Source organism: Amblyomma mixtum, chromosome 7 (genome assembly GCF_055824585.1).
Source record: "Amblyomma mixtum isolate Tamu chromosome 7, ASM5582458v1, whole genome shotgun sequence".
NCBI lineage: Eukaryota > Metazoa > Arthropoda > Arachnida > Ixodida > Ixodidae > Amblyomma > Amblyomma mixtum.
In genome coordinates, this window is record NC_143018.1 from 22,126,424 (window position 1) to 22,149,919 (window position 23,496).

A 23,496-nucleotide genomic window follows, 5' to 3' on the forward strand; every position below is an offset into this window, starting at 1 on the left:
ATAATAGATTGGAATAACTTGCCATCACACATAGCTATTGAGGTTAACCCGCAATCGTTTCAGCATTCGTTAAAGCAAACCATGGACTAACAGATTTGGTATTTTTGTTGTATTATGTGCATTTACTGAGTATTTTATTCTGCGTTGTTTGTTATTATTTGTGTACATTACTAGTTTTAATTCATTATTACGTGTATTTTGTTCAAATTCCTGTGTCATATTTTTATGATTGTATCGCCCCCCCCCCCCCCCCCCCCCCTATGTAATACCCTCGCACGAGGGCCCTTGGGGGTATTGTAAATAAATAAATAAATAAATAAACAATCGAGACAAAGCACAGAGTGCTGGCCACGACGAAAATCAGGGAAGCAAAAGCGTAATCAAAACAAAACAAGACAAAACCGAAGTCCCGTCACAGTCAAGGTCACAGTCACCGCTCCCACCAGCGCCGCACTGTAGCCAGCGCCTTGGCACTAACTGTAAAGAAGACAAAAATAAAGATAGGCGGGCGCGTGCTGCGTGCACAAGCATCGCACTGGTGCCATTAAGCCTGAGGACGTCATCATCATCATCATAACGACACTGGCATTTCAGTTCCGAATGCTTGCCGCGCCGGTTCTCCTTTCCTGGCACTCCGCTGCGACCCTGTGATTCCAGGCAACATTGTGGCCGTTTTATCGCGACAGCGTCAAAGGCCCCGTTCACTAGTAAATCCGGTGTCGGCGTTGTGGGCGCAAAATCACGGTATCTCGCCATAGCCTTAAGGCGGAGTTTAAGTGTCCCCTCATTCCCCCCCCCCCCCCCCCCCCCCCCCTTAGAAGTGCCAGGCAGTGGCGCATCACTTAACCGCTGGACCACTGTGCCAGGAGGGGTACGAGGACTCCCAGGGATCTATGAATGTAATGTAGATAATGACCTTCTGCATATGTGGGAGTTAACCTATTAATGATATCGCGTCATACCCTTAAGGCGGAGCATAAGTGTCCCCTCATTCCCCCCCCCCCCCCCCCCCCCTAGAAGTGCCTTTCAAGTTCAGACTGACGGGATTTGAAGGCGCAGGCCCTTTTTTCTCAAGCTATCCTCCCTGAAAAGCAGAGCAGCAGGCCGGGCGATATCCTTGTGTGCATTTGAAGTAACCAGTAGGTGGCCGACCGGCAGTGAGAAAATAAATAAATTAACTGCTTTGAGTAATGAGTAGGGTACATATTTTTCATATACAATAAATCTCTATGGGCCCTGCACCAACGGACTAAATGGGAGTGGGGAAGGGAGGGTTACTATTGAATCAGCGCGCCCACAAAGAGGGAAGTATTCAATAACGCATATCAGTCTCAAATGCATGGCTTAGGCTTTATGGGGGTTTAACGTCCCAAGACGACTTAGGCTATAAGAGTAGTGGAGGGCTTCGGAAATATCGACCACCTGGGGTTCTTTAACGTGCACTGACATCGCACAGTATACACGGGCCTCTAGCATTTCGCTTCCATCGAAATGCGACCGCCGCGGCGGGAACCGAACCCGCGTCTTTCGTGTCAGCAGCCGAGTACCATAACCATTGAGCCACCGTGGCGGCTAGTCTATAATACAAAGCAAGAATATGATGTATAATACAAAACAGAACAAGAATATCGGGTTAGAAACAGATCAAGAGCGAAATTTACACACAGTATTTCGTTCTGCTAATTTTTCAAAGCATCGTTTATAATTGAGCTAATCGGAATTCAATATATATTCATTTTTAAGCTTTATAATGTTTTAGAATTACAAGAGATGAAACCTATTTCGGATTCCTAAGCTAAACCGGCGGGTCGAACGTTTAGCGGCAGCACAAATGCAAAACAGCATAACACAGGCGAACAACACAACGGACACTGCGCTGAAAAACTGCTTCGCCGCAGCAGGCCCAGCGCGGTCGTTTGACGTGTCGACTTTTACAGCCTCTATCCACGGGTATCTCTCAGGACACGGCCTGCACCCAACCATGCATTCAGCCTCTGGGATAGACGACTCCGGAAAGTGACATCTGTGAACTTCTGGACATTGACGAAACTGAGTGGTCCTCGAACACTTCTGTGCGTATTTGCCCAGGGGCTTCGGGTGTCGCATGAACTGCACCACTTCTTCGACTGTGACCAAGAACGCGTCCTTATTGGTCAGCAGCCAGTCCACGAAGGACAGGAAGCCCCGCTTGCGCTCCGGATTCCACAGCCAGTTTTCGTGAATGAACACCGGAAACGGGGCCCGGTTGGTGTAGTAGTGGCGATCGAAGTTTGACCTACGGGAACGGCAAGATAAAGGCATTAAAAAGGAATACATTCGATGACGTATACAATCATTTGCATCCAGTTCGCACGTGAAGTTGCATAGAGAAGATCAACAAATGGTGAAGGGGGTTCGATACAGACGAAGCACACTTGCGAAGAATTGAAAGCGGCGACTCCGGAATTTCTTTTATTGGGGATTTGAGCTCTGTTCGGGCCTACAAAGTTTTAAAGTAGAAAAAAAAAACCGACCGCCCTTACCCACCCTATAGGAGCAGACGAGGGGAGTGAAAAGGGGGGCTCGTTACGACACATATAAACGAACCTGACTCGTGGTAATACAGGACGTTCTATGTCCGCCGCTATGGACGAGGGTGGCGCTGCTGAACACAACCATTCTCAGGTTACGCGCGACATAGATACCCGCGAATATAGAAGATTCGATAATCGCCCTCCTTCACTTCACTTCACTTTATTACCTTAAACACCCCCAGTTAGGGGGTATTACATAAGGGGTGGGTACAGACAGAATCAAACTTTATGTACAAAGATGTTATTCGTTAAATATGGCAGTTATACAATTCAAAAATGAGGATGGACAGGTGGTTGCAGCGACGTCGTGTGGAAGGCCGTTCCAGTCTTTGGCTGAGCGAGGAAAGAATGATGCAGCAAACGTTGTGGTATGAGTCTGTGGACGGGAAACTTAGAGCGCCGTACGCGGCATACGGAGGTCGTGGGTAGATCCCACCGGCGGCAAGTGATTACATGCGACTCTCTTCTCTTCTACATTCTAATCAATCGACTTTTCTACCATGGCATCAATTCACTGCTAATTTCTCACTTATCGACGCCACAAATAAATAAAAAACATTCACCTACGCTCTCCTTGGTTTCGGTGTCTGTTGGCTTCCTTAATACCCCAGGATAAAAAGAGAGGGCCCACAAAACCCATGTTCCTGTCGCCTCTTCTACCAAATACCTTTCTGTAAGGCACGCTTGTAGTCGCTCGTTCATGTGAACTGAGAACTGCGTGTCTTTAAGGACAGAATTTTCGAGCACCGCCAATGGTCCATTCACATACTGGCTTACCGATAGAAAGACGTTGTTTCCAGGGGAAGACAGAAACGGCATGATGGTTCGCAACGTGTATCATGCAACCGAGTTCGCTCTTGTCAATGCACGCTCTCATAGAAGGCACTCCGCTAGGTTCGCACCTGAGGAAGTCGAACATGTCGGCAGCCGTGGTCGGCTGCGGGATACAGCTGTCAGGCATACTAGGGCAGACGCTCTCCTCACGTGCTCCATCGCCGCCCAGAGCACTCCGGACAAACCTGCTCAGGGGCACCATCCACAGTCCCTGGAAGTCACCTCTGGGACAGACGATGCCTTCACAGACTCCCTGCACACCGTAGTCCAAGGTGTACGGGTACAGCGGGAGCTTGCCGTGCCTGTAGTCAGGGGGTAAGAGGATTCACCGTCGCGCCGCGTTTGGCCTACGACGTCATCATGTACTATTGGCAGCAGAAGTTTACGAAACACGTGTTCTCCGGAAAAAAAAAAATCGCACACTTCAGGAAACTCGATTACGTGTCTGCGCCGAGACGAACTTTTGTAGCAAAAGCTACACTAGGCTAGCAGAAGCGCATATCGCGGTGCGTGCCAAAGGCCACTACTGCGCATGCGCCGTTACCATGGTAACCAGTAACATGGCAACCATGGCGCCGCAGCCACTGCGCCACACCGCGCATGCGCAGAGTCGCTCCGCGCAGCTGGGATATATTTTTCACCACGCTCGCAACCTAAAAACTTTTGCTGTTCAGATTACTCTGCAGCCAGCTAACCCTGATACCCGCCATGGTAAAGGACAATGCCTATTTTGTAGCTTAATTGATTTATTTCTTTTGCCAAATTGCGAGCCTTCCCATAAGGTTGTTTGAACGCTCGGTACCATGACAGGTCCAGAATTTGGAGGTATCGTGTTGTAGCATCACCTGCAGTAGTAGAAATAACAGCGCAGGAAGTGCTCAACACCTGCGGGTGTGTTCCAACGGGTGACGAAAAACTTGGAGACGGCACGCTGCCCACTTGTTTAGGTTTGAGGGCTGAGCTTCGGGCTCATATATTGGAGTACAAGCAATATTTTCAATTAAAAGATTTGAAAGTTGGCCAATTTGGTGAGCGTTCGCGATAAAACAGGAAAACCAGGGCCAAGATGACGTATACCTAAAGATACCACCAGCGCCGACTATCACATGGTGGTAGTGTTTGACACTCAAATATGTATACATACCCCAAACAAAGAAACAAAAAAGGAAGAAACAACAACACTGGCGCTCCCTGTTAAGCCGACATGCAGATTGCAAGAATGTGAATTCATTGCGAGAATGTAAGTTCGATTACAGTCATCTTTTTACTCACAAGGCCGACTGTAGCGGTCATTTTAAGGGACGAAGAACCATAAAAGAGTTTTTGTGTTGACGATTGCTGATTTGCTGTTCTCCTTACTTTTTCAGTCTTTTCAATGTCTTCTATTAATACCTATACTTTCAGGAATAAATTTTCAGTTTAGAGTTAGCGCTCATCCCTGTGTCCTCTCGTCGTCTTCACTCGCTTTTTTCCACCATGAACTAGAAGAAGAAAGCCACAGACTTTCTAACCTACAACTCAGAGCTACCGGCATGGTGTGCTGAGCAATACATGTTGTTGGGCTAGTTGGTTTGATTTCCATGCTTGCAGGACTCAGTGCACAAAAAACGAAGCACAGAAACAAGAGGGTCAAAAGGACAGAGCGCTGAACTAACTTTTATTTTGAAAACGTGGAGGTCCAGTATTTAAGAGGTGCCCTGACAGGTCACGTGACCACGAAAAACATAAATGGGAATCGTCAAGAACCAAACGAAATCTGACTAAAAACTCAAGTACGGTGAAGCGAGGGCAAGAACTCGCTTGTCTAATGAAAGGAAACACAGATTCAGAACAAGACAAAAAAATATCGTTTTCAAAAACACCTCGAGATCACTGCAGCGACCCCCACTGGAGCAATGAGAAAGCAAAACGTCGACAACTATATCGACGTCCGTGGCTATTCTGACGTCCATATACTGTATCGACATCCAAAGCTATTTTGACGTCAAAGCTTAATTTTTCGCGTTTTTCCGCCTTTAATTAATTCACTAGTTAAATCTCATCAAAATTACTTTCATTAGATTTAAATTCTCATCAAAATAAATTATTAAATTATTTTCGCCAAAATAATGTTCATATTGAAAATGTTTTAAGAAAACAATACATTCATTCTTTCTCTCACAAATGTAATTTTTTCTGGTTTCCTGCAGTGTGTTCCTATGTCTTTTTTGTATTTTTTGGGTTTGCTACTATTCACAATTGCTGTTATTTGCTGATCATGTTTATCCTTCACATTGTGCCTTTGCCTTTAACACACACACAAAAACTGAACTATGTGTAGTAAAAGCTACAATATCTGTACTCGTACAACTGTTAGTTACTACCGACACCTTGCTGTCTTGCCATGTAATGGGGCCCGAGGGCCGTCAAGTGAATTAACGTTCACTTTTTGTCTCGGGTCCCTCATTTCTTACTGAAATGGAAATAAACTTCAAACTTCAAACCAAATTTTTCCCACGGCAGCATTTTATCGCACACTATCTGTCACAATCACACTTTCACACATTTAACTTTGGAGAACGACGTAATCGTGCGGAAAAAATGTGCGGATTCGCTTTACGAAAGCGTTACGAAAAGCTTTACGAAAGCGTTATGTATAACGCTTTCGCATTAATACAAGTTGTCAGTTCAGCGCTCCGTCCTGTCGTCCTTCTTGTTCTTGTGCTTCGTTTTTGTGCGCTGAGTCCAGCAAGCATGGAACGCTGAAACGGGAAAGCGAACGCGTGCACAGCACACACGCACATATCCGGACGTATACCTCACGTAGACTGAAGAGTCGTAGAGGAGGCCCTGCTTCTGCATCATGGCGTAGGCACTTCCGTGGCCGATCTCGAGGAATGGCGCCCTGGCTCCCACCATGTCCCGCTCGGGGATGAGTGCGTAGTCCCTCAACAGCTGGCGAACGCCCACGAACTCCGCCTCCCAGCCGTTGACGTCCAGCGTACGCCAGTAGGTCATGTTGTTGAGGTGCCTGAGATAAAGGCATTCCAAGGCCGCATCTGTAGCAATTGTGCTGACATACTATTCTGGCAAGAAAAGCGTACAACTCTTGTATCTTAGCAATAATCACCTATGGGACAGAAACGTGGAGGCTAACGAAGAGGGTTCAGCTGAAGTTAAGGACAACGCAGCGAGCTATGGAAAGAATAATTACAGGTGTAACGCTAAGAAACAGGAAGAGGGAAGAGTGGGTGAGAGAACAAACGCGGGTTAAAGACATCCTAGTTTGGAACTAAGAGGAAGAAATGGGCTTGGGCAGGGCATGTAATGCGAAGTCAAGATAACCGCCGGTCCTTAAGGGTAACGGAGTGGATTCCAAGAGAAGGCAAGCGTAGCAGGGGGCGGCAGAAAGTTAGGTGGTAGGATGAGATTAAGAAGTTTGCGGGGACACGGTGGGCGCAGCTGGCAAATGAGATGATTAATTGGAGGGACATAGGAAAGGCCTTTGCGCTGTAGTGGAAGTAGTGAGGCAGATGATGATGATGACCATCCCCGGACGCGACTCGGCTGCCACAGTTGAAACTTAAAGCATATAACGTTCAAGATAGGGATACTCCAAAATAGCCGTGTCGCCGGAGTCATCCGACAATCTCCACTAGACGTGAACGTGATGCGCTATATACAGTGTTGTCGGCACTAAGTCAGAACTCTTTCTTTCAGGGGTGTAAACCATGAAGAGGAAATGCTAATACAGTGCGACGTCCTCCATGGGCTGCCAAGAATACTTGCACTAACGACGCTTTGCTACGGAAAGCGGTAAGTTCTGCTGAAAGATAATTTTTTCTTTACTTTATGTTTTGTTGCTCTAGAATGTTCCAGGAGTGCTGTAAGTTTCACTTACATTGCAATAGCGGCCATACCGATACCGGTTGGAATCATGTAATCTTAAAGGGCATTGTTTCCAAGCTACTATGGGCCGCATTTGGTGACGCGAAGCAACGGCTCGCTTCCAACCAGGCACTGCCATAATGAATGTCACAGCGGTTATTAAGAATGCGATGAGGGTGCACATGGGAAGGAGGGCGCTGCTTTCGTTTTCGAGTCCCTAAATGCACCCTATCTATCTATTCAATCCACCCTATCTAGGGAGGCAAACAAGCAGTTCGTAATATGAGGTCTAAAGAATAAGACCTCTGCCGCAAAGGCAAATAAATAGCCGAAACTCACGTGATGGAGTGCAGCGCGATCTCGCTGCCTGCGCTGTGTAGTTCGTGCACGAATGAGTAGTCCGTGTATCCGGCTGAGACGAAGAAGGTGGCGGCCATGTTGCAGCCGTTGGCTCGGTTGCGCCGCCTACCGGGGGCCAAAAGCTCTCGGTAGAAGTTCATGTTCTGGTCGTTGACTGCGTCGTCGAAGGTGATCATCACAAACTGCGGCATCTCTGCAACGCTCAGGTTGCCCGGCGGATGGGTGCTCACGCAGAGACAGTTGTCTTCCAGGCGGCACCTGCTCGGGTCGCAGTCGGCGCACCGCACCACGTCGAAGACGCAGTGGCCATAAAGGATAAAGAGGAAGCAGCACGCCGCTGTTCTCATGACCTGCGTCAGTCAAAGGAGGTTGCAGTTAATTGCACTTAACACACACCGACCCGCGGCTGTACGGTTTGTGAGTCAGCTCCAGCCCTTTCGTTCGCCGTGGTCACGAACACCCCGGGAGGCACGATGACGGATGTCTCAGCAATCGATGAAAGCTGCCATCGCAAGTTACTAGCAGTCCGGTGTCCACGGAGATGCCCTCGTGGGATCACTCCAGGAAGATTTCCCCTTCTCCTACATCATCTAGCCCCCCCCCCACCCGTGCAGTGCGGAAGAAAAAAGGAAGCTCTCTGTTTGCCCATTTGTGGGCGACTTGCCGACGGGCCACTCGAAAGGGAGGACAGAATTTGTTTTGCAAAAACCTGCTTCTCAGTAGGTTCTGGAGTTGAAGCCCTTAACTGCAGCGTCTGGAGGCTGTTGCTGAAGAGCTGCGAGAGCCAGGTGGATAGAGGACGCCACGGCCACCGAAAAAACAATGATTTTAAGCTGCGTGGAAACCAGTCTCGAGCAGGACGGGTCATTCAACGTTGACCTTGCGAATAAGGGCAAATATTGTATAATTGTCGCGGTCTTGATTAACGAGTCATGCCTTCGTTTTCTCTTAATGGGTGCTTCTACGACGGTTGAACTCGGTAAAAATAGCGAGTTTTTGCGGCAAAGCGCACACCTAGAGACAAGCGATAATAGATAGGCTTTGAACCTGGGCAAAATATAAGGGAATGCTAGTTTTTAAACCTAGATCAACACGAAGGGGTACACTGGCTTTATGAACCCAAACAAAACCTGGGCGGAGTACTAGCTTTTGAACCCGAAGCAAACACTAAGGATATACCGGTTTTTTAATCGAGGAAAACATTGCGATGAATCACGGCTTTTCAATCAAGGCCAAAACTAGGGGCAATGCAGGCTTTTGAATTCAGGCAAAAACTATGGGGAATACCCTCGGAGCAAGGCAAAAACTGAGGGGAATACCGGATTTTGAACTCAGGCAGACACTGGGCTGAGTAATAGGTTTAGAACCCGGGCCACAAATAACGGTAATAATGGCTTTTGAACCCAGGCAAAAACTATGGAGGATACTGGCTTTTAGAACTAGGCAAAATTAAGAGCAATACTGGTTTGGAACCTAGGCATAAACTATCTTGAATATTGATTTCTGAACCCAGACAGAAGCTAAAGAAAATACTGGCTTTTGAACCCAGGCAGAAATTCGGGTGAATAATGGCTTTTGATGTCATTCCAAAACTAAGCTAATAAAAAAAAACAAAGGGGAACACTGGCTTCTGAACTCGGACAAGGTGTTCCCTTCCGTACTAAGCCGAGCTACCCGACAGAAACACGTGTATAGGTTTGAATGTGTTAGCAAATAGAATTATGGCGCATTTGGCTTGCCTCTATCGGGTTAACGTCAAAAAGCGACTCAGGCTATGAGGAACACCGTAGTGAAGGGCTGCCGATTATTTCGACCATCTGGGGTTCCTTAACGTACATTAACATCGCACAACTAGTAGACGGAAGTCGCGAGTTCGACCCCGCCGGCAGCGGTAGCATTTCGATGCAGGCGAAATGCTAGAGGCCCGTGTCCTGTGCGATATCAGCGCAAGTTAAGAACCCGAAGGTGGTCGAAGTTATTCGAAGCCTTCCACTACGGCGTCCCTCATAACCTGAGTCGCTTTGGGACGTTGATTCTATAAGGCAAAACCAAATGTGCCATAACTTTATTTGCTGACCCATACAAACCCATACTCGTTTTTCAATAGAATGTACGCCGAAAAGTATTCATATATTCACCTACCTGCTCTCGTAGCTACAGCAAAATGCTGTTTCCTGCCAAACGAAAGCCGCTTCTCTGCTTCGCGAAGCTGCTTCGGAACAGCAGGGTTGCAGCTACCGACATCTGCTTGCGGGGGACCATCGAGCAGCTGCTATGGGCTGTCTTCACGTGATACAACCGCCTGAACACCTGTGTCAACGTGTGGTGCTTATTCTATGAACGCCATTTTTTGCCCCGATCTACCTTGACACGGTGCAACGGCGCCCACGTGCACCGCTTAGGTGCCGAGATCGTTCCATACGCGCCATTCCCTGTCGCTATCCCCTGCAGTTTTAAGAAACTTTAAATGGGTCTACTCTTGACCCCAGCCAATCGAAGTAGATGGAGCACCCGTGTAGACCCCATGCGCGCACGCAGAGCAAAAAAAAAGGGGGGGGGGGGGAATACCACGTAATATACTTTACCTTGCACACATGCAGAACAACGTTGTTCGCTGATAAAAATTGGCAAAGGTTTAGCTCTGGTTAAACCTGGAGGATTGCGAAAGCAACGAGGAGAGAGAGAGAGGCGATGGAGAGCGCGCGGCAGCGGCGGAGGCCCCGGCACGCTAGCTATGCGCCGCTACTGCGCATGCGCAACTGGCGAGCGCGGCGGCGGCACCTCCGAGTCACCCGCGCAGCGACGGCGGCGGCGCGCCAGCTGTGCGCCGTGTGACGTCTCTGCTCCTCGCGCATGCGCAGTATGGCCTGTCGTCTGCTCTGCGAAATGGCTCGGCGACTAGCGTAGTGTTGCTTTCGCAACAAAACACTGTACCTGCTTGCTTAGCTGTCAAAGCTGAAAATGTATAGAATAGGGGGCCGTTATCCCAGTGTGAATACGGGATCCCACTTGATGACAGCATCATTAATTCCCATATATGCAGATTGTCATTTTCTACTTTGCTCTCAGAGATCCCTGGCAGTTCTCCTACCCTTCCTGGCACAGTAGTGCAGCGGTTATAAGCGATGCGCCACTGCCCTGCGATGGCAGGTGCTCTTAGCCATGTCCAGCATTCCCGGCCCAAAATTTTGAAAATTGGAATATTGCAAGACACTTTTTACAGAGATACTGAAGGTAATGTTCCATTCCTGTGATGTGAAGCAACATCTTTCTTTTAAACCGTTTCCATCAATCGCATGGCACAGTTAAAACCAAGGGAAATGCTTTTGACGATACCAAACACGACGATAGAAAAAAAAATTACAAGACTGCCATCAGGTGACCTGCGCATATGTTTGTAGTTATAGTGAAATTTTACATAATATTAACAAATTGCGTTCATAAACGGTTTCCCGCTCAAAAATGCCTTTTTCCAGAATTGTTGTTATGTTAACTGCTAGATGCCACGGCGGGCAGGTTTGCTCACCATCCGGTGGGCTGGAATGTGATGACGCCGCCAGGTCACGTGACATAAGTGACCAACCTGCCTCCTAGGTTGCTCTCTGAACACCACCTGCCATAGTCAGGCTCGTGATTCTTTGGTTGGTTGGTTGGTTTATGGGGTTTAACGTCCCAAAGCGACTCAGGCTATGAGAGACGCCGTAGTGGAGGGCTCCGGAAATTTCGACCACCTGGGGTTCTTTAACGTGCACTGACATCGCACAGCACACGGGCCTTTAGAATTTCTCCTCCAAAGAAATTCCAGCCGCCGCGGCCGGAATCGAACCCGCGTCTTTTGGGTCAGCAGCCGAGCACCATAGCCACTGAGCCACCGCGGCGGCCGTGATTCTTTGTTCAGCGTCGGTGTCGGCAGTTTGTGTGTGTGTGTGTGTGTGTGTGTGTGTGTGTGTGAGTGTGTGTGCGTGCGCGCGCGCGCTCGCGCGTGTGTGTGTGTTTGTGTCCGTGTGTGTGTGTGTGTGCGCGCTCGCGCGCGTGTGTGCGTGGTGCCTGTGTGTGTGTGTGTGTGTGTGTGTGTGTGTGTGTGTGTGCGCTCGCGCGCGTGTGTGTGCGTGTGTGTGTGTGCGTGTGTGTGTGTGTGCATGTGTGCGTGGTGCGTGTGCCTGTGTGTGTGTGTGTGTGTGTGTGTGTGTGTGTGTGCGTGTGCGAGCGCTTGTGCGTGCGTGCGCGCGCGCGCGCCAGAGTCAACGACCATTTTATGATCGACTAATAAAATGTTCGCTGTGCCGCTTAAGCGCAGAGCATGAGGAGGTTGGTCGGCTTTGCCGAAATAGACCTGTAACGGGATTTGATATTAATTTTCTGGGCCTTAAAGGCGCACATGGTACTAATATTTTGGAGAGACAATCATAACGGCGTGATCTAAGCATTGGTGTTGTTTATTTGAAGCACAAACAAGTTCAGGGGTCCTTGAAAAGCTTAACTCCGGATAAGAAGATCATGTGGTGGTAGTGGTTCATTTTAAAAAAATAAAAAATAAAAAAGGTGAAGCAAAAGAGTGTTGCCGGCCGCGGCAATTCCCATCTAATATCTTAAGCACCCAAGCGGCAGCCGCCAGAAATGAAAGGGAAAGGGAGAGGATAGTGAGGAGAGTATAGAGGGGAGCGATAGCAAGAAAAGACATGGCAGAGCTTTGTACACTATTTACAAAATACAAAAGTAATCAATAAGATCATGTTGCGTGTCGGTGCATTTTAAGGAGTGTTGTAGGCGTTACTGAAAAAATGTAACTAAATACGTTACCCGTTACGCTGAAAAAAAAAAGAACGTGTTACCGCCCTACGTTACCTACAAAGAAAGGTAACGCATTTCCGTTACCGTTATCGAAAAAAAGTATCGCACGTTACTTTGCCGTTACTCCATGGCCATAAATTTTTAATCAGTGCGTCTTCGCTGTAACTGTAACCTATAACTCGTCTTCTCTGCATGGCTTGTTTTCCAACCAAAAGATCTCAAACCCTGACGACACGCTCATATTCTTCAAGCGAATGGAAACTCAGGATGGTCGCACTCTGCTTGCATCAGAGTCTAGGCAGGAAAAGGAGGGAAGCCGTCCATTGGCACAGTGCTGTGGGGAGTGCGTAGTTCCTTGTTCTGGGTAGGGAAAAAAAGGGGGGGGGGGAGGGTTGGTATGGCTATGAAGGGAGAAAGTTGGATGGACAGTGTTGTTGAGCAGAAAATTTTTAGAAAGTTTAGAATGAGGTATAGTTCACTACCGCCGGCACAGGAACAAAGGCCCATTTCCTTTTTTCCTCTACTTTGGTGCTACAGCTGGTTGACATCAATACCCTTTTCTGTGCTGAACCATTGTACTCTTTCGACGGCTCTCTTGGGGTCATCTTGAAGTAAACTGGCGACATTCCTGAGTTTACTCGGAAGAGGGAACTGCTTCCACAAAGAATGCGATAGTGTCGCCTGTGAAAGAGACTTTTCGGTTGGAAAACAAGCTTACGGAGAAACTGACTTACAGATTTCTGCAAATGGTCCATTGGTGGCTCGGCATGCGTCCACTCTTTAGAGGGTTGTGTGTGTGGGTGGTTTGGGGGTGAAGACAAGTGTGTCAATGCGTGTTCGTGCCTTTGTTTTTAGTTGAGTGCGTCGTCAAGGGCAGGTGTTTTCTGGCATGCATGCGAGCCGCAACCAGGGTCGTCGAGAGCACCTGTAGATTTTGTATATTTGCTACATCATTTTCGACGTTTTTTTTCTCAAAAAGAGGTGGAGGGGGACAATTGAAATACAAAGTAACTATTAACGTGACGCCTCTCGTTACCGGAAAATGTCAACGCAAGTACGTTACCCGTTACAGTTCCGAAATGGTAACGAGTACGTTACTAAGTTACCGAAAAAAGTAACGCGTTACCGACAACACTGATTTTAAGCAGCTGGCTAAAATCTTTCTTCCCCATTAAATAGCCTCTGTCTCTCCCTCCTGAAGAACGGGCAACAGCTGACTGTGAAGTGGCGTACCATTAGTCACGCACTAAGGTTATGTCGTGTGTTCGGTTTCGATCTTACGGAGCTGCACAGAGAGGCATTGCACTTGGCCGAAGAACAACTGGCCAGCTAGCTATACTAGTTGATTCATGCACAGAGTTTCCCATTCAGAGATACATTGTAGCGCAACAAACTGTGACTACGCCGAAGACACATAGTTGACAAGTTACTACTACAATTCAGCCGTCGAGGTGGCTCAGTTATGGCGCTCGGCTGCTCACCTGAAAGACGCGGGTTCGATCCCTGCCGCAGCGCATTTCGATGGAGGTGATATGCCAGAAGTCCGCGTACTGTGCGATGTCGGTGCACGTTGACGAACCCCAGGAGGTCGAAATTATCCGGAGCCCTCCACTACGCCGTCCCTCATAGCTTGAGTCGCTTTGAAGTGGTAAACGTCATACAACCAAACCAAACCAAATGAAGCCAAACAACTACCTATACTCAGGCACACTTGTGAAAATATATAACTCAGTGTCTTCAAAAGCGCACGGAGGTTTCAGCGTCCTATTTCTTCCTATGATTCCAACCTGCCGTCCAATATCTTTTTCCTCCCACTTGATGACGGAAGAAGACGTTAATCGAGCTGTTCCTGTGTCTATGCTGCTGCAGCTCAGATGGTAGAGCGCTCGCTTAGCATGCGAGAGGTACTGAGATCGATACCCAGCACCTTCACTGACTTGTTTTGTAATGTTTTTTATCTCTCAGACATCAAGAGTTCAAAATGCTTTTTATATTAGATATTTTTGTTGAAAAACACAGGGCCTTCAGAATGAGAACCTATATTTAAAGAATAAATTATTGAATTAAAAATAAAGGGGCAAGCTAAATTTTGATGTCACTTATTCAAAACACCATCGAGGACAGCAAAAAGGAACAAGAGGAAGTAGTTGCTAACATCACCCATCAAAAAAAAAAAACTATTCATTCAATGACACATCACGCTCTACAGTGCGTGCAAATCTGCCTTACATAAACGCTCAGTTTGAAGTTGATTCATCCTGTCAATACAGGAGAACGAAGTAAATTAAAGCAGGAGAAAAAGGCGTAGCTTCACAAGGGCTCTTGCTTTATCTAGCAGTCACAACGAACAGAATGCATATGTACACAATTGTTACATTAACAGAGCTCATATGCAATAAACAGGTACTATACATGTATCTTGCTTAAAAATCACATCATAGAAAAATAGGTAGTACAAGGAAGAAAATTTCGGAATTATACAAATAAAACGCAACACATAAATATCGATAAAGTCAGACATTTTTCTAATCTCTCTCTCACAGTCACTTTCTCAATGCACGGTTGGACATACGTGAGCTGAAATCAATACTTGTTCCTAATTTGTTCAGTAGAACAGGGACCGGGTAACTGCAATGTTGAATGCCGTATTTAGTACGCCTCTTGGAGTTTTTAAAGCCTCTTTGCGCAGGCTATGTCGACTGGGTGACTTGGACGTGGTTGGCATTTTTTAAATGTATTTTGCTAGTTTGAAATAGTATATTTGATTAGCTTCAAGGATTTCATGTTGGAGAAACAGGGGATGCGTTCGTAAATCTTGGAGTCTTCTTCGGTAACTTTCAGAGAATCTCAAGATCTTTTTTCCCGGAGCACTGTTAATGTGACGTAATTTTTTAGTCGCTCCCCACACTAGGCTACAGTATGAAATTATTGAACAAAATCTTTAACAAATATCTGATCTTGCCGCTTACCGCCTCAATAGATACCTACACTTTCGGTCCGTTATACATGTATATGTGCCAGGATAGCGGCCATCGAAGTGAAACCCCCCTGCCCGGGACCACCATTTGCATAAGATTTGGGAGCCAGTTTGACGCAGAATGTTGCAAGTGGTGTCAAATGACTTGGTGTGTTCCTGAGAATAAACTTACTAATTGAGATGAAGCCCAAAATATGTGTGGGATTCGCAACGACGACCTTTCCGCCCCCGAACCGCGCATTCCAAGGACCTTCAGACGGCCATTACGGCCGAACCATTTGTCGCAGGGGGTGCCGGATGGTGTGGAACAATTCGTCGTGTAGGGATGCGCACGTTTATAAAATTAACTGATATAGCGAGGAAATATACCGGACATAGCGAAGGTCGCTGTAAATCACAGTAGTAGTGCAAAATCCATTTTATAGATGGCGCTTCTTGTGTCTTAGGATGCTTCCGGTAAGGAAACATTCGTGGATATTTGGATTTGGTCTTCTCCACTTTTACTGAGCACACCGGTGTATTCACTTAAAGCAAACCCCCTTAAGTCGAACACTGAGGCAGTGTGTTACAGGGCCCAACACGTGATCCGTCGCGATGGCTCAGTGGTTAAGGCACTCGTCTACCGAGCCGGAGTACCCGGGTTCGAACCCGACTGCGGCGGCCGCGTTTCGATGGAGGCGAAACGCAAAAGACGCCCCTGTGCTGTGCGACGTCAGTGCACGTTAAAGATCCCAAGGTGGTCGGAATTAATCCGGAGACCTCCACTGCGGCCCCTCTTTCTCTCTCTCTTCTTTCACTCCCACCTTCCTCCCTTCCCTTACGGCGCGGTTTGTGAGACAGATACTGCGCCATTTCCTTTCCTCAAAAACCAAACCAAGCCAAACCAACCAACACGTGTGTGTAAAAGCCATTGAACTGCTGTGTTGACACGCTACACCCGGGTTAAAGGTGTGTGGCACAAATGCTGGGCGCATTCCATGCACGCGACTTCCTGCGGTGATCTATATAGCCTGACGCAGGGCAATGGTCCGCACGTGTACGGACTGTTCTACAGGGCTATTCCCATGTGCGCCAGTTTACGCGGCTGCAGTCATCTCTATACAGTATTTAGAAATACTAAATGTGCGCTGTTTTGCCCTTTTAAATCGAGGCAGATGGAGTCAAGCCGAGGATACGTGGACAAGCGCTTCCAAATACATAGCTTGCACCGACGTCACATCCGGTGGCAGTCGGTTGCGAGTCGGCCATGCTGCCGAACCACTGCCAGGCCGCCTCTAGCTTTCCGCTGCCTGTGTTAGCTCGCAACGTGTCGGTTCTCGTCCATCCGTAGATTCGGTATGGTTTTGTGTGCCACCCTTGGCTGCTATGACTGTAGCGGCAGCTCCAGGCGAAACAAGAAGCCGATTAACACGAACTTCATCTGCATTCGCAAGATAATCGCAGGCATGCAAGTGCGAGCGCTCCATGTAGTAGGAATCTGCGCGAGCTGTGGCTGGCTCGCATTAAGCGCGATGATTTGGACCCCGACAACCCAAATTTAATTGTGTTCGGAGTGCACTTTGTGACAGGTAAGAGGCTTGTGTCGTCAACTTAATGTTTACGATGTAGCGAACCACGACGGGCGCGCCTGATACCGCCTAGGCCGATCGCTGCCGTAGCGCCAACGACGACGAAGCGTCGCTGAAAGACGAAGTGCCGCCGCTCTGCACGAGATCGCTTGGGTTGGACTGGCCGTCTTCTGCGCTGCTCGCCGTTTTGTGTCGCCCGCTGTGAACACCACGCCTTGCACCATTTCTGCAGAAACCCCCTTTCAACGAAAACGTGGGAAGCAGTGGCTACACTCTTCAATGTTGCTGTTTTGATTGACGCCATCTAATTTGTCTGAAAACACAAACCCAGACTGGGTCCCGTGTCGCTGCATCCTAGCTACAGGAATAGGCAATCCTTTTCGGATCGCTGCGACCGCAGCGAGCAATGACGGCAGAGAAAGCGGCGTGCCGAGGCCGAGTTTTTCGTCTCGTTGTTTGCGCATCGCAGACAGGCTTCTCACCCACCTGCTGTAGAAATCATTGTGTGGTCCCATTGATTCGAAGGCTTTCATTTTTTCCAACTTCACAAAGCTGGAAGGAGTACACGATATCCCCCGTGGGCCACTTCGAGAAACACATCAACGCCCATCGTCGCGTCGACTCCCGGTCGCAGCGTGTACGGATCTGTATCGTCAATAATTTTCACTTCGTCTGCGTAGCTACACGCGCCGATCAAATAAATTCAGACCAGTAGCCTTCACTGAATGGTTCATTCCTCTGTGGAGTAGGCATCGCATTCGAAAGGTAAGAAAATAATCCAAAGCGTCCGAGGAGTGGTCCGGCATCGCAGGGCGGACGGGCGGGGACGGCCGAATGGTTCGGCAGCATGGCCGCAAGCGCTTGATGGGGGCGGAAGTGACGACACGTGCAACCTATGTATTGCGGGGCCGCCATGATCTGCTTCATGCACGACTCTGAACGGAAAAATTATTGCCAGATTTTTGAACGCTTGGAGCACTTAATTGATTTCCAATGACCATCAGAATTTAGCTCGGCTAAGTGAAATATAAACAATCAAAACGCAAAAAAATAAACCTATCCCCAATGAGCTAAGCAGTGTTCGCCATAGGAGGCCGATAGATGGCACTAGTTGATGGGAAGGAAGGCTGGACATGAATGAGAAGTCCATAAATCACATACGGGTGCACATTACAGCATGTTAGAGATACGACGTAAAGTACCATTCCTTCGTTTACAATAGAAAATTAGAACACTATGTCTGTAATGAGCAGTCGTCGAAATCGAAGATGTATAAAATGGGCCCATTAGCCCCAGTGTATTTGAGGGACTCCCCTAGTGTGGAGCAGGTTTAATAAAGGAGGTAGTTATTCTTCCCATTCACCCGAGATGTAGCCACATCGCTACAGAAACTTCCCACTTGAGAACAAATTTTTCTTCAAGTGCAAATACTCCAGAGTAAGCTCTGTAGCTTTCCATCAAAGCTGCGTCGCTGCATTGTGGCTGGTAATAAGTAAATACTCTCTGCTTTAAAAAGGGTCATATTTGTAGATAGTAAGCGGAACGCCACACATTAACGGTTAGCCCATTTTCAACTCGGACGTAGGGACATACCTAACTTTGAGCAGGCTATAGGAACGGGCCGTGCTGAAGCGGTGTGCAGTATAAGGCCATCTTTCGTAACCTGTTTGCTGTTCAGTGCCCTGATGCATTGCGGTTATTCTAGGCTAAGATGACGGGTGCTTATCAGCTTCAGAGTAATATTGTCACCGACAATTTCACACCAAAAGTCACAGCGTTTCCTAGGATGAAGCCCGCCGAACCGCCGAGCTCATGCAGAACGAAGACGACGCGCGGCCACGCGCGGCCACGCGCCTGGAGCCAAGGTTCGGCCACCAGGTGGCGCCGGCAGAGAGCCAACAGTGTGGCATTGCCCCCCCTCTTTGAAGAGGCATCGACCCGATGCCGCGCGGGCGGAAAAAAAAATAATGAAGGGAAGGCGGAAAGTGAACAGCGCGAGTGTCTGCGTGAAAAGGGGCTAACGGGAGTAATACGGCTTCAGTCGCGCCACGTGGACTACTTCGGGCGTCGGTTGTCGTGAGGACCGGACAGTTCCTTGAGGGAGCACCTCGTAGGTCACCGCGCTGAGGCGGCGTAAGACCTGGTAGGGACCGAAGTAACGGCGAAGAAGCTTCTCAGAGCGCCCCCGCAAGCGGATCGGGCTCCACACCCAGACTTGGTCACCGGGTGTGTAAATCACTTCCCTGTGGCGGAGGTTGTAACGCTCGGCGTCGCGTTGCTGTTGGTGCCGGATTCGCTGTCGAGCAACATGGCGAGCGGCTTCGGCGTCACGTGCAAATTGGTTCGCTTCGAAAGAAGAAGGAGCAGGATCCGGAAGAAGCATGGCGTCCAGCATGGTCAAGGCTTCGCGACCGTGCACCAAATGGAACGGAGTGAAGCGTGTCGTTTCGTGTAGAGCAGTGTTGTAAGCGAACGTGATATAAGGCAGTATCCGGTCCCAGTTTCCATGGTCATCGTCCACATACATCGAAATCATGTCGGCAATTGTCTTGTTAAGCCGCTCAGTCAGTCCGTTCGTTTGCGGATGGTAAGCTGTAGTCCTTCGATGGCTGGTGCCACTGAGTCGAAGTACCTCGCTCGTAAGTGCCGACGTGAAGGCGGTGCCCCTGTCAGTTAATACGACTGTAGGGGCTCCGTGACGAAGTACAATGTTGTGAATGAAGAAATGTGCAACGTCGGCTGCGGTACCACGGGGAAGGGCCTTGGTCTCACAGTAGCGGCTAAGATAGTCAGTGGCAACAGCAATATACCGGTTACCCATGGAAGACGCCGGAAATGGGCCGAGTAAGTCCATGCCGACCTGTTGAAATGGGAGGCGTGGGGGATCGATCGGCTGCAGGAGCCCGGCTGGTTTAGTCGGCGGCGTCTTCCGGCGCTGGCACTCACGGCAGGTTCGGACGTAGCGGTGGACAACCGCAGCAAGCCTGGGCCAGTAGTACTTGTGACGTATGCGCGCCAACGTGCGGGAAAATCCGAGGTGGCCCGAAGGAAGGTCGTCGTGGCACGCACGCAGAACTTCGTCACGAAGCGCTATAGGTACGGCAAGCAGATAGGCAGTGTCCGTTGGGCCGTAATTCTTTTTATAGAGGACACCATCGCGCAAGCAAAACGATGACAGCCCGCGCTTGAAGATTCGAGGAGGAGATGGAGCGGTTCCTTCGAGATACTCGATGAGAGGAAGCAGTTCGGCGTCGGCCCTCTGTTGGCGGGCAAGGGTGGACGCGGTGACAGCACCCAGAAAAGCGGAATCGTCGTCGGACTCGCCCATGGGGCAGGGAATAGGAGCGCGGGATAGACAGTCAGCATCGCTGTGTTTCTGGCCGGACTTGTACACGATGGTGACATCAAATTCTTGTAGCCGAAGGCTCCAACGAGCAAGCCGCCCCGAGGGATCTTTCAGATTCGCCAGCCAACACAGGGAATGATGATCGCTCACAACCCGAAATGGGCGGCCATACAGGTACGGACGAAATTTCGTAACGGCCCACAGCACAGCCAGACATTCCTTCTCCGTGGTGGAATAGTTGACTTCGGAACGAGACAAAGTGCGACTGGCGTAAGCAATCACGCGTTCTAGACCATCCTGCCACTGAACAAGGATCGCACCGAGACCAACGTTACTGGCATCAGTATGTAGTTCCGTGTCGGCGTCCTCGTCGAAGTGGCCAAGCACAGGCGTACATTGGAGACGGGACTTGAGTTCCGTGAAGGCTCTTTCCTGGTCCTGCCCCCACAAGAAGGGTTCAGCGTCTTTCGTCAGGCGGGTCAGAGGCTCAGCTAGCTTGGAGAAATTATGAACGAACCGGCGATAGTACGCGCAGAGGCCCAAGAAACGACGCAGGCTCCGTTTGTCTGTGGGCTTGGGGAAGGCAGCTACGGCGGCCGTCTTTTCGGGGTCTGGACTAACGCCTCGAGCGCTGACAATGTGACCAAGAAACTTCAGCTGATGAAACGCGAAGTGACATTTCTCTGGCTTGAGAGAGAGACCAGCGGAGCGTATGGCCTCGAAAACAGCACGCAAACGTTTCAGGTGCTCATCGAACGTGTCGGAGAAGATCACGACATCGTCGAGATATACGAGGCACGACTGCCACTTCAGTCCAGATAGCACGGTGTCCATCATTCGTTGGAATGTGGCAGGGGCCGAGCACAAACCAAAAGGGAGCACCTTAAACTCGTATAAACCGTCAGGGGTAATAAAGGCGGTCTTCTCTCGGTCGCGTTCGTCAACCTCTATTTGCCAATACCCACTGCGGAGGTCAAGAGACGAAAAATAGGTGGCATGGCGCAGGCGGTCTAGAGAGTCATCAATGCGTGGCAGAGGGTACACATCCTTTTTCGTGACGTTATTGAGGCGCCTGTAATCCACGCAGAACCTGAGGGTGCCATCTTTCTTCGTGACGAGGACAACAGGTGATGCCCAGGGGCTCGTGGACGGTTGTATGACGTCGTCCTGGAGCATTTGTGTAACTTGGCGGCGGATGGCGTCACGTTCTTTTGAAGATACCCGATAAGGGCGCTGACATATTGGTCTTTGGTCGTCAGCAACGACAATTCGGTGCTTTGTAAGCGGCGTCTGTCGCACCTTGGAAGTTGATGCAAAACAATCGCGGAAGGAATAGATGAGGTTTTCTACGCAGCGTTTCTGAATGGCCAAGAGGTGCGGGTTGACGTCGGTCGGGATGGCTGTAGCTGTCGCCTCGTCGTGGTCTGACGTCGTGGACAAAGAGCACTGCCTGGTACACTCTCCGAGCTCGTCAAAATAAGCGACGACCGCTGTTTTCGTGAGATGTTGCGGTTCACGGGTAAAGTTCGTAACTAAGATGTCGGTGCGCCCGTTGGTAAGATCTACTAGGCCTCGAGCTATACAAACTTGCCGAGCGAGTAGCAGCGACATGTTCGCTTCAGCGATGCCAAGGGTGCCGGTGCTGCCATTACACTCGACTGTGACGAACTTGCTGGCTCGCGGAGGGATCGTTACATGATCGTCACATAGGCGCAACATTACTCTGCAGGGCTCGCTGTGGGTGTCAACGGCTCGCTGGGCGGAAAAAGACACCATGAGTTCCCGAAGGTCGATGACCGCACCATACTCTTGAAGAAAATCCATGCCCAGAATGAGGTCTTTAGAACAGTCACGTAAGACGGCAAAGGAGCCAGTGAAAGTAAGACCCCGGATCTGGATGCGGCAGGTGCAGGCGCCGATCGGCGTCACTACGTGGCCACTGGCGGTGCGAATGACGGGTCCACACCAAGGGGTCAGAACCTTACGGAGAGTCGTGGCGAGTTGACTGCTCATCACAGAAAAATCAGCGCCGGTATCGACGAGTGCGGTCACTTGATAACTGTCGGCGGTTACAAAAATTTCAGATGAAACTAATCGTTCGCAGCACGTCGGTGAGGTCGTCGGTGAGGTAGTCGGAGAGGTCGTCGGAGAGGTCGTCGGAGAGGTCGTCGGAGAGGTCGTCGGATTGGGTCGCCACCCCCCGGGCAGGGGCGTCGAATCGTCGGGTGGAGGCTGTTGACTCTGTACAGTGGCGGCGGCCCTACCCCCGGAGGACGCCGTCTTCAGTTTTCCCGGCGAGGGGACGTGCGTCTGAACTGACCAGATGTTGAGGGCCGACTGGGCGAAGCAAAGCGCCTCGGGGATGGCGATCGCGATTGGCGCTGCTGCGAGGCCGGGGGCAGCACGTGAGCGGCGAGGTACTCGTCGATGTCCTGCGGTCTTTCACCATAGCGAGGTCGAGGCGCGTCGGGCGGGAAGCCTCTCAAACCCATACGCCGGTACGGGCAATGCCGCAGAATATGGCCAGGCTCCCCGCAGTGGTAGCAGAGCGGGCGGTCGTTGGGCGTGCGCCACACGTGCGCTTTGCTGACAGGAGGGCGCAGGTTCTGCTGCTGCTCGACGGGGCGCACGTAACGGTGGGATGTTCGAGGTCCGGCAACTGGGCGAAACTCTTGCGGCATGGGAGCAGGTCGGCGCAGGGCATCGCTGTAGGACATGACGTGTGGCTCCGGTAGTGGTGCTGGTGGTGGCTGCACCACGCGCTGAATTTCGTCACGGATGACGTCCCCTGTAGAAGGTATGCTTGCCGACGGAGCATCCATGCGGAGGTGTCGCAGTTCTTCGCGGACAATGCTCCGTACAATCTCTCGCAGCGCCTCATCCCCGGGGCCTGGCAAGGGCGCGAAGTATTGAGTGGCCGCTACATTTGCCTGACGGCCGTATTGGGCGCTCCGTTCCAGCAACGAACGCTCCATGGAGGTAGCTTCCTTGGCGAAGGCGGCGACGGTTAGCGGAGGGTCGCGCATGAGGCCAGCAAACAGCTGCTCCTTCACCCCACGCATAAGGTGCCGCACCTTTGTAGCTTCTGGCATGGTAGGGTCGGCCCGATTGAAGAGGCGTGTCATGTCCTCTATAAACATGGCCACGCTCTCGTTGGACTGCTGAGACCTGGAGCGAAGG

At 49.9% G+C, this 23,496-nt stretch overlaps 1 protein-coding gene across 2 annotated transcripts; it reads right to left on the reverse strand.

Moving 5' to 3' along the window:
* Nucleotides 1-1,437: 1,437 nt before the first annotated feature.
* Nucleotides 1,438-7,981, reverse strand: LOC149335231 (chitin deacetylase 7-like). Of its 2 annotated transcripts, none has more exons than XM_089553772.1 (4): nucleotides 7,614-7,981; nucleotides 6,205-6,417; nucleotides 3,476-3,709; nucleotides 1,438-2,275 (listed from the first exon to the last, which is right to left on the reverse strand). In XM_089553772.1, the coding sequence occupies exons 1-4, from the start codon at nucleotides 7,979-7,981 to the stop codon at nucleotides 1,762-1,764; spliced, it is 1,329 nt and encodes a 442-aa protein (XP_089409898.1). In that variant the 3' UTR covers nucleotides 1,438-1,761. The 2 variants fall into 2 exon arrangements, with proteins under 2 accessions (XP_089409898.1, XP_089409899.1); XM_089553773.1 differs by having other exon boundaries at nucleotides 3,476-3,699; nucleotides 6,183-6,417.
* Nucleotides 7,982-23,496: the final 15,515 nt, after the last annotated feature.

Bases quoted from the DNA above. Each gene is read 5' to 3' on its own strand.
- LOC149335231 (XM_089553773.1), bottom strand. From the start codon at position 7,981: ATGAGAACAGCGGCGTGCTGCTTCCTCTTTATCCTTTATGGCCACTGC. The intron at 3,700-6,182 runs GTGTGCTGTGCA...AGGCACGGCAAG, and splicing joins ATACGTCCGGATATGTGCGT to CTCCCGCTGTACCCGTACAC. The intron at 2,276-3,475 runs GTGCGAACCTAG...CCGTTCCCGTAG, and splicing joins GACATGTTCGACTTCCTCAG to GTCAAACTTCGATCGCCACT.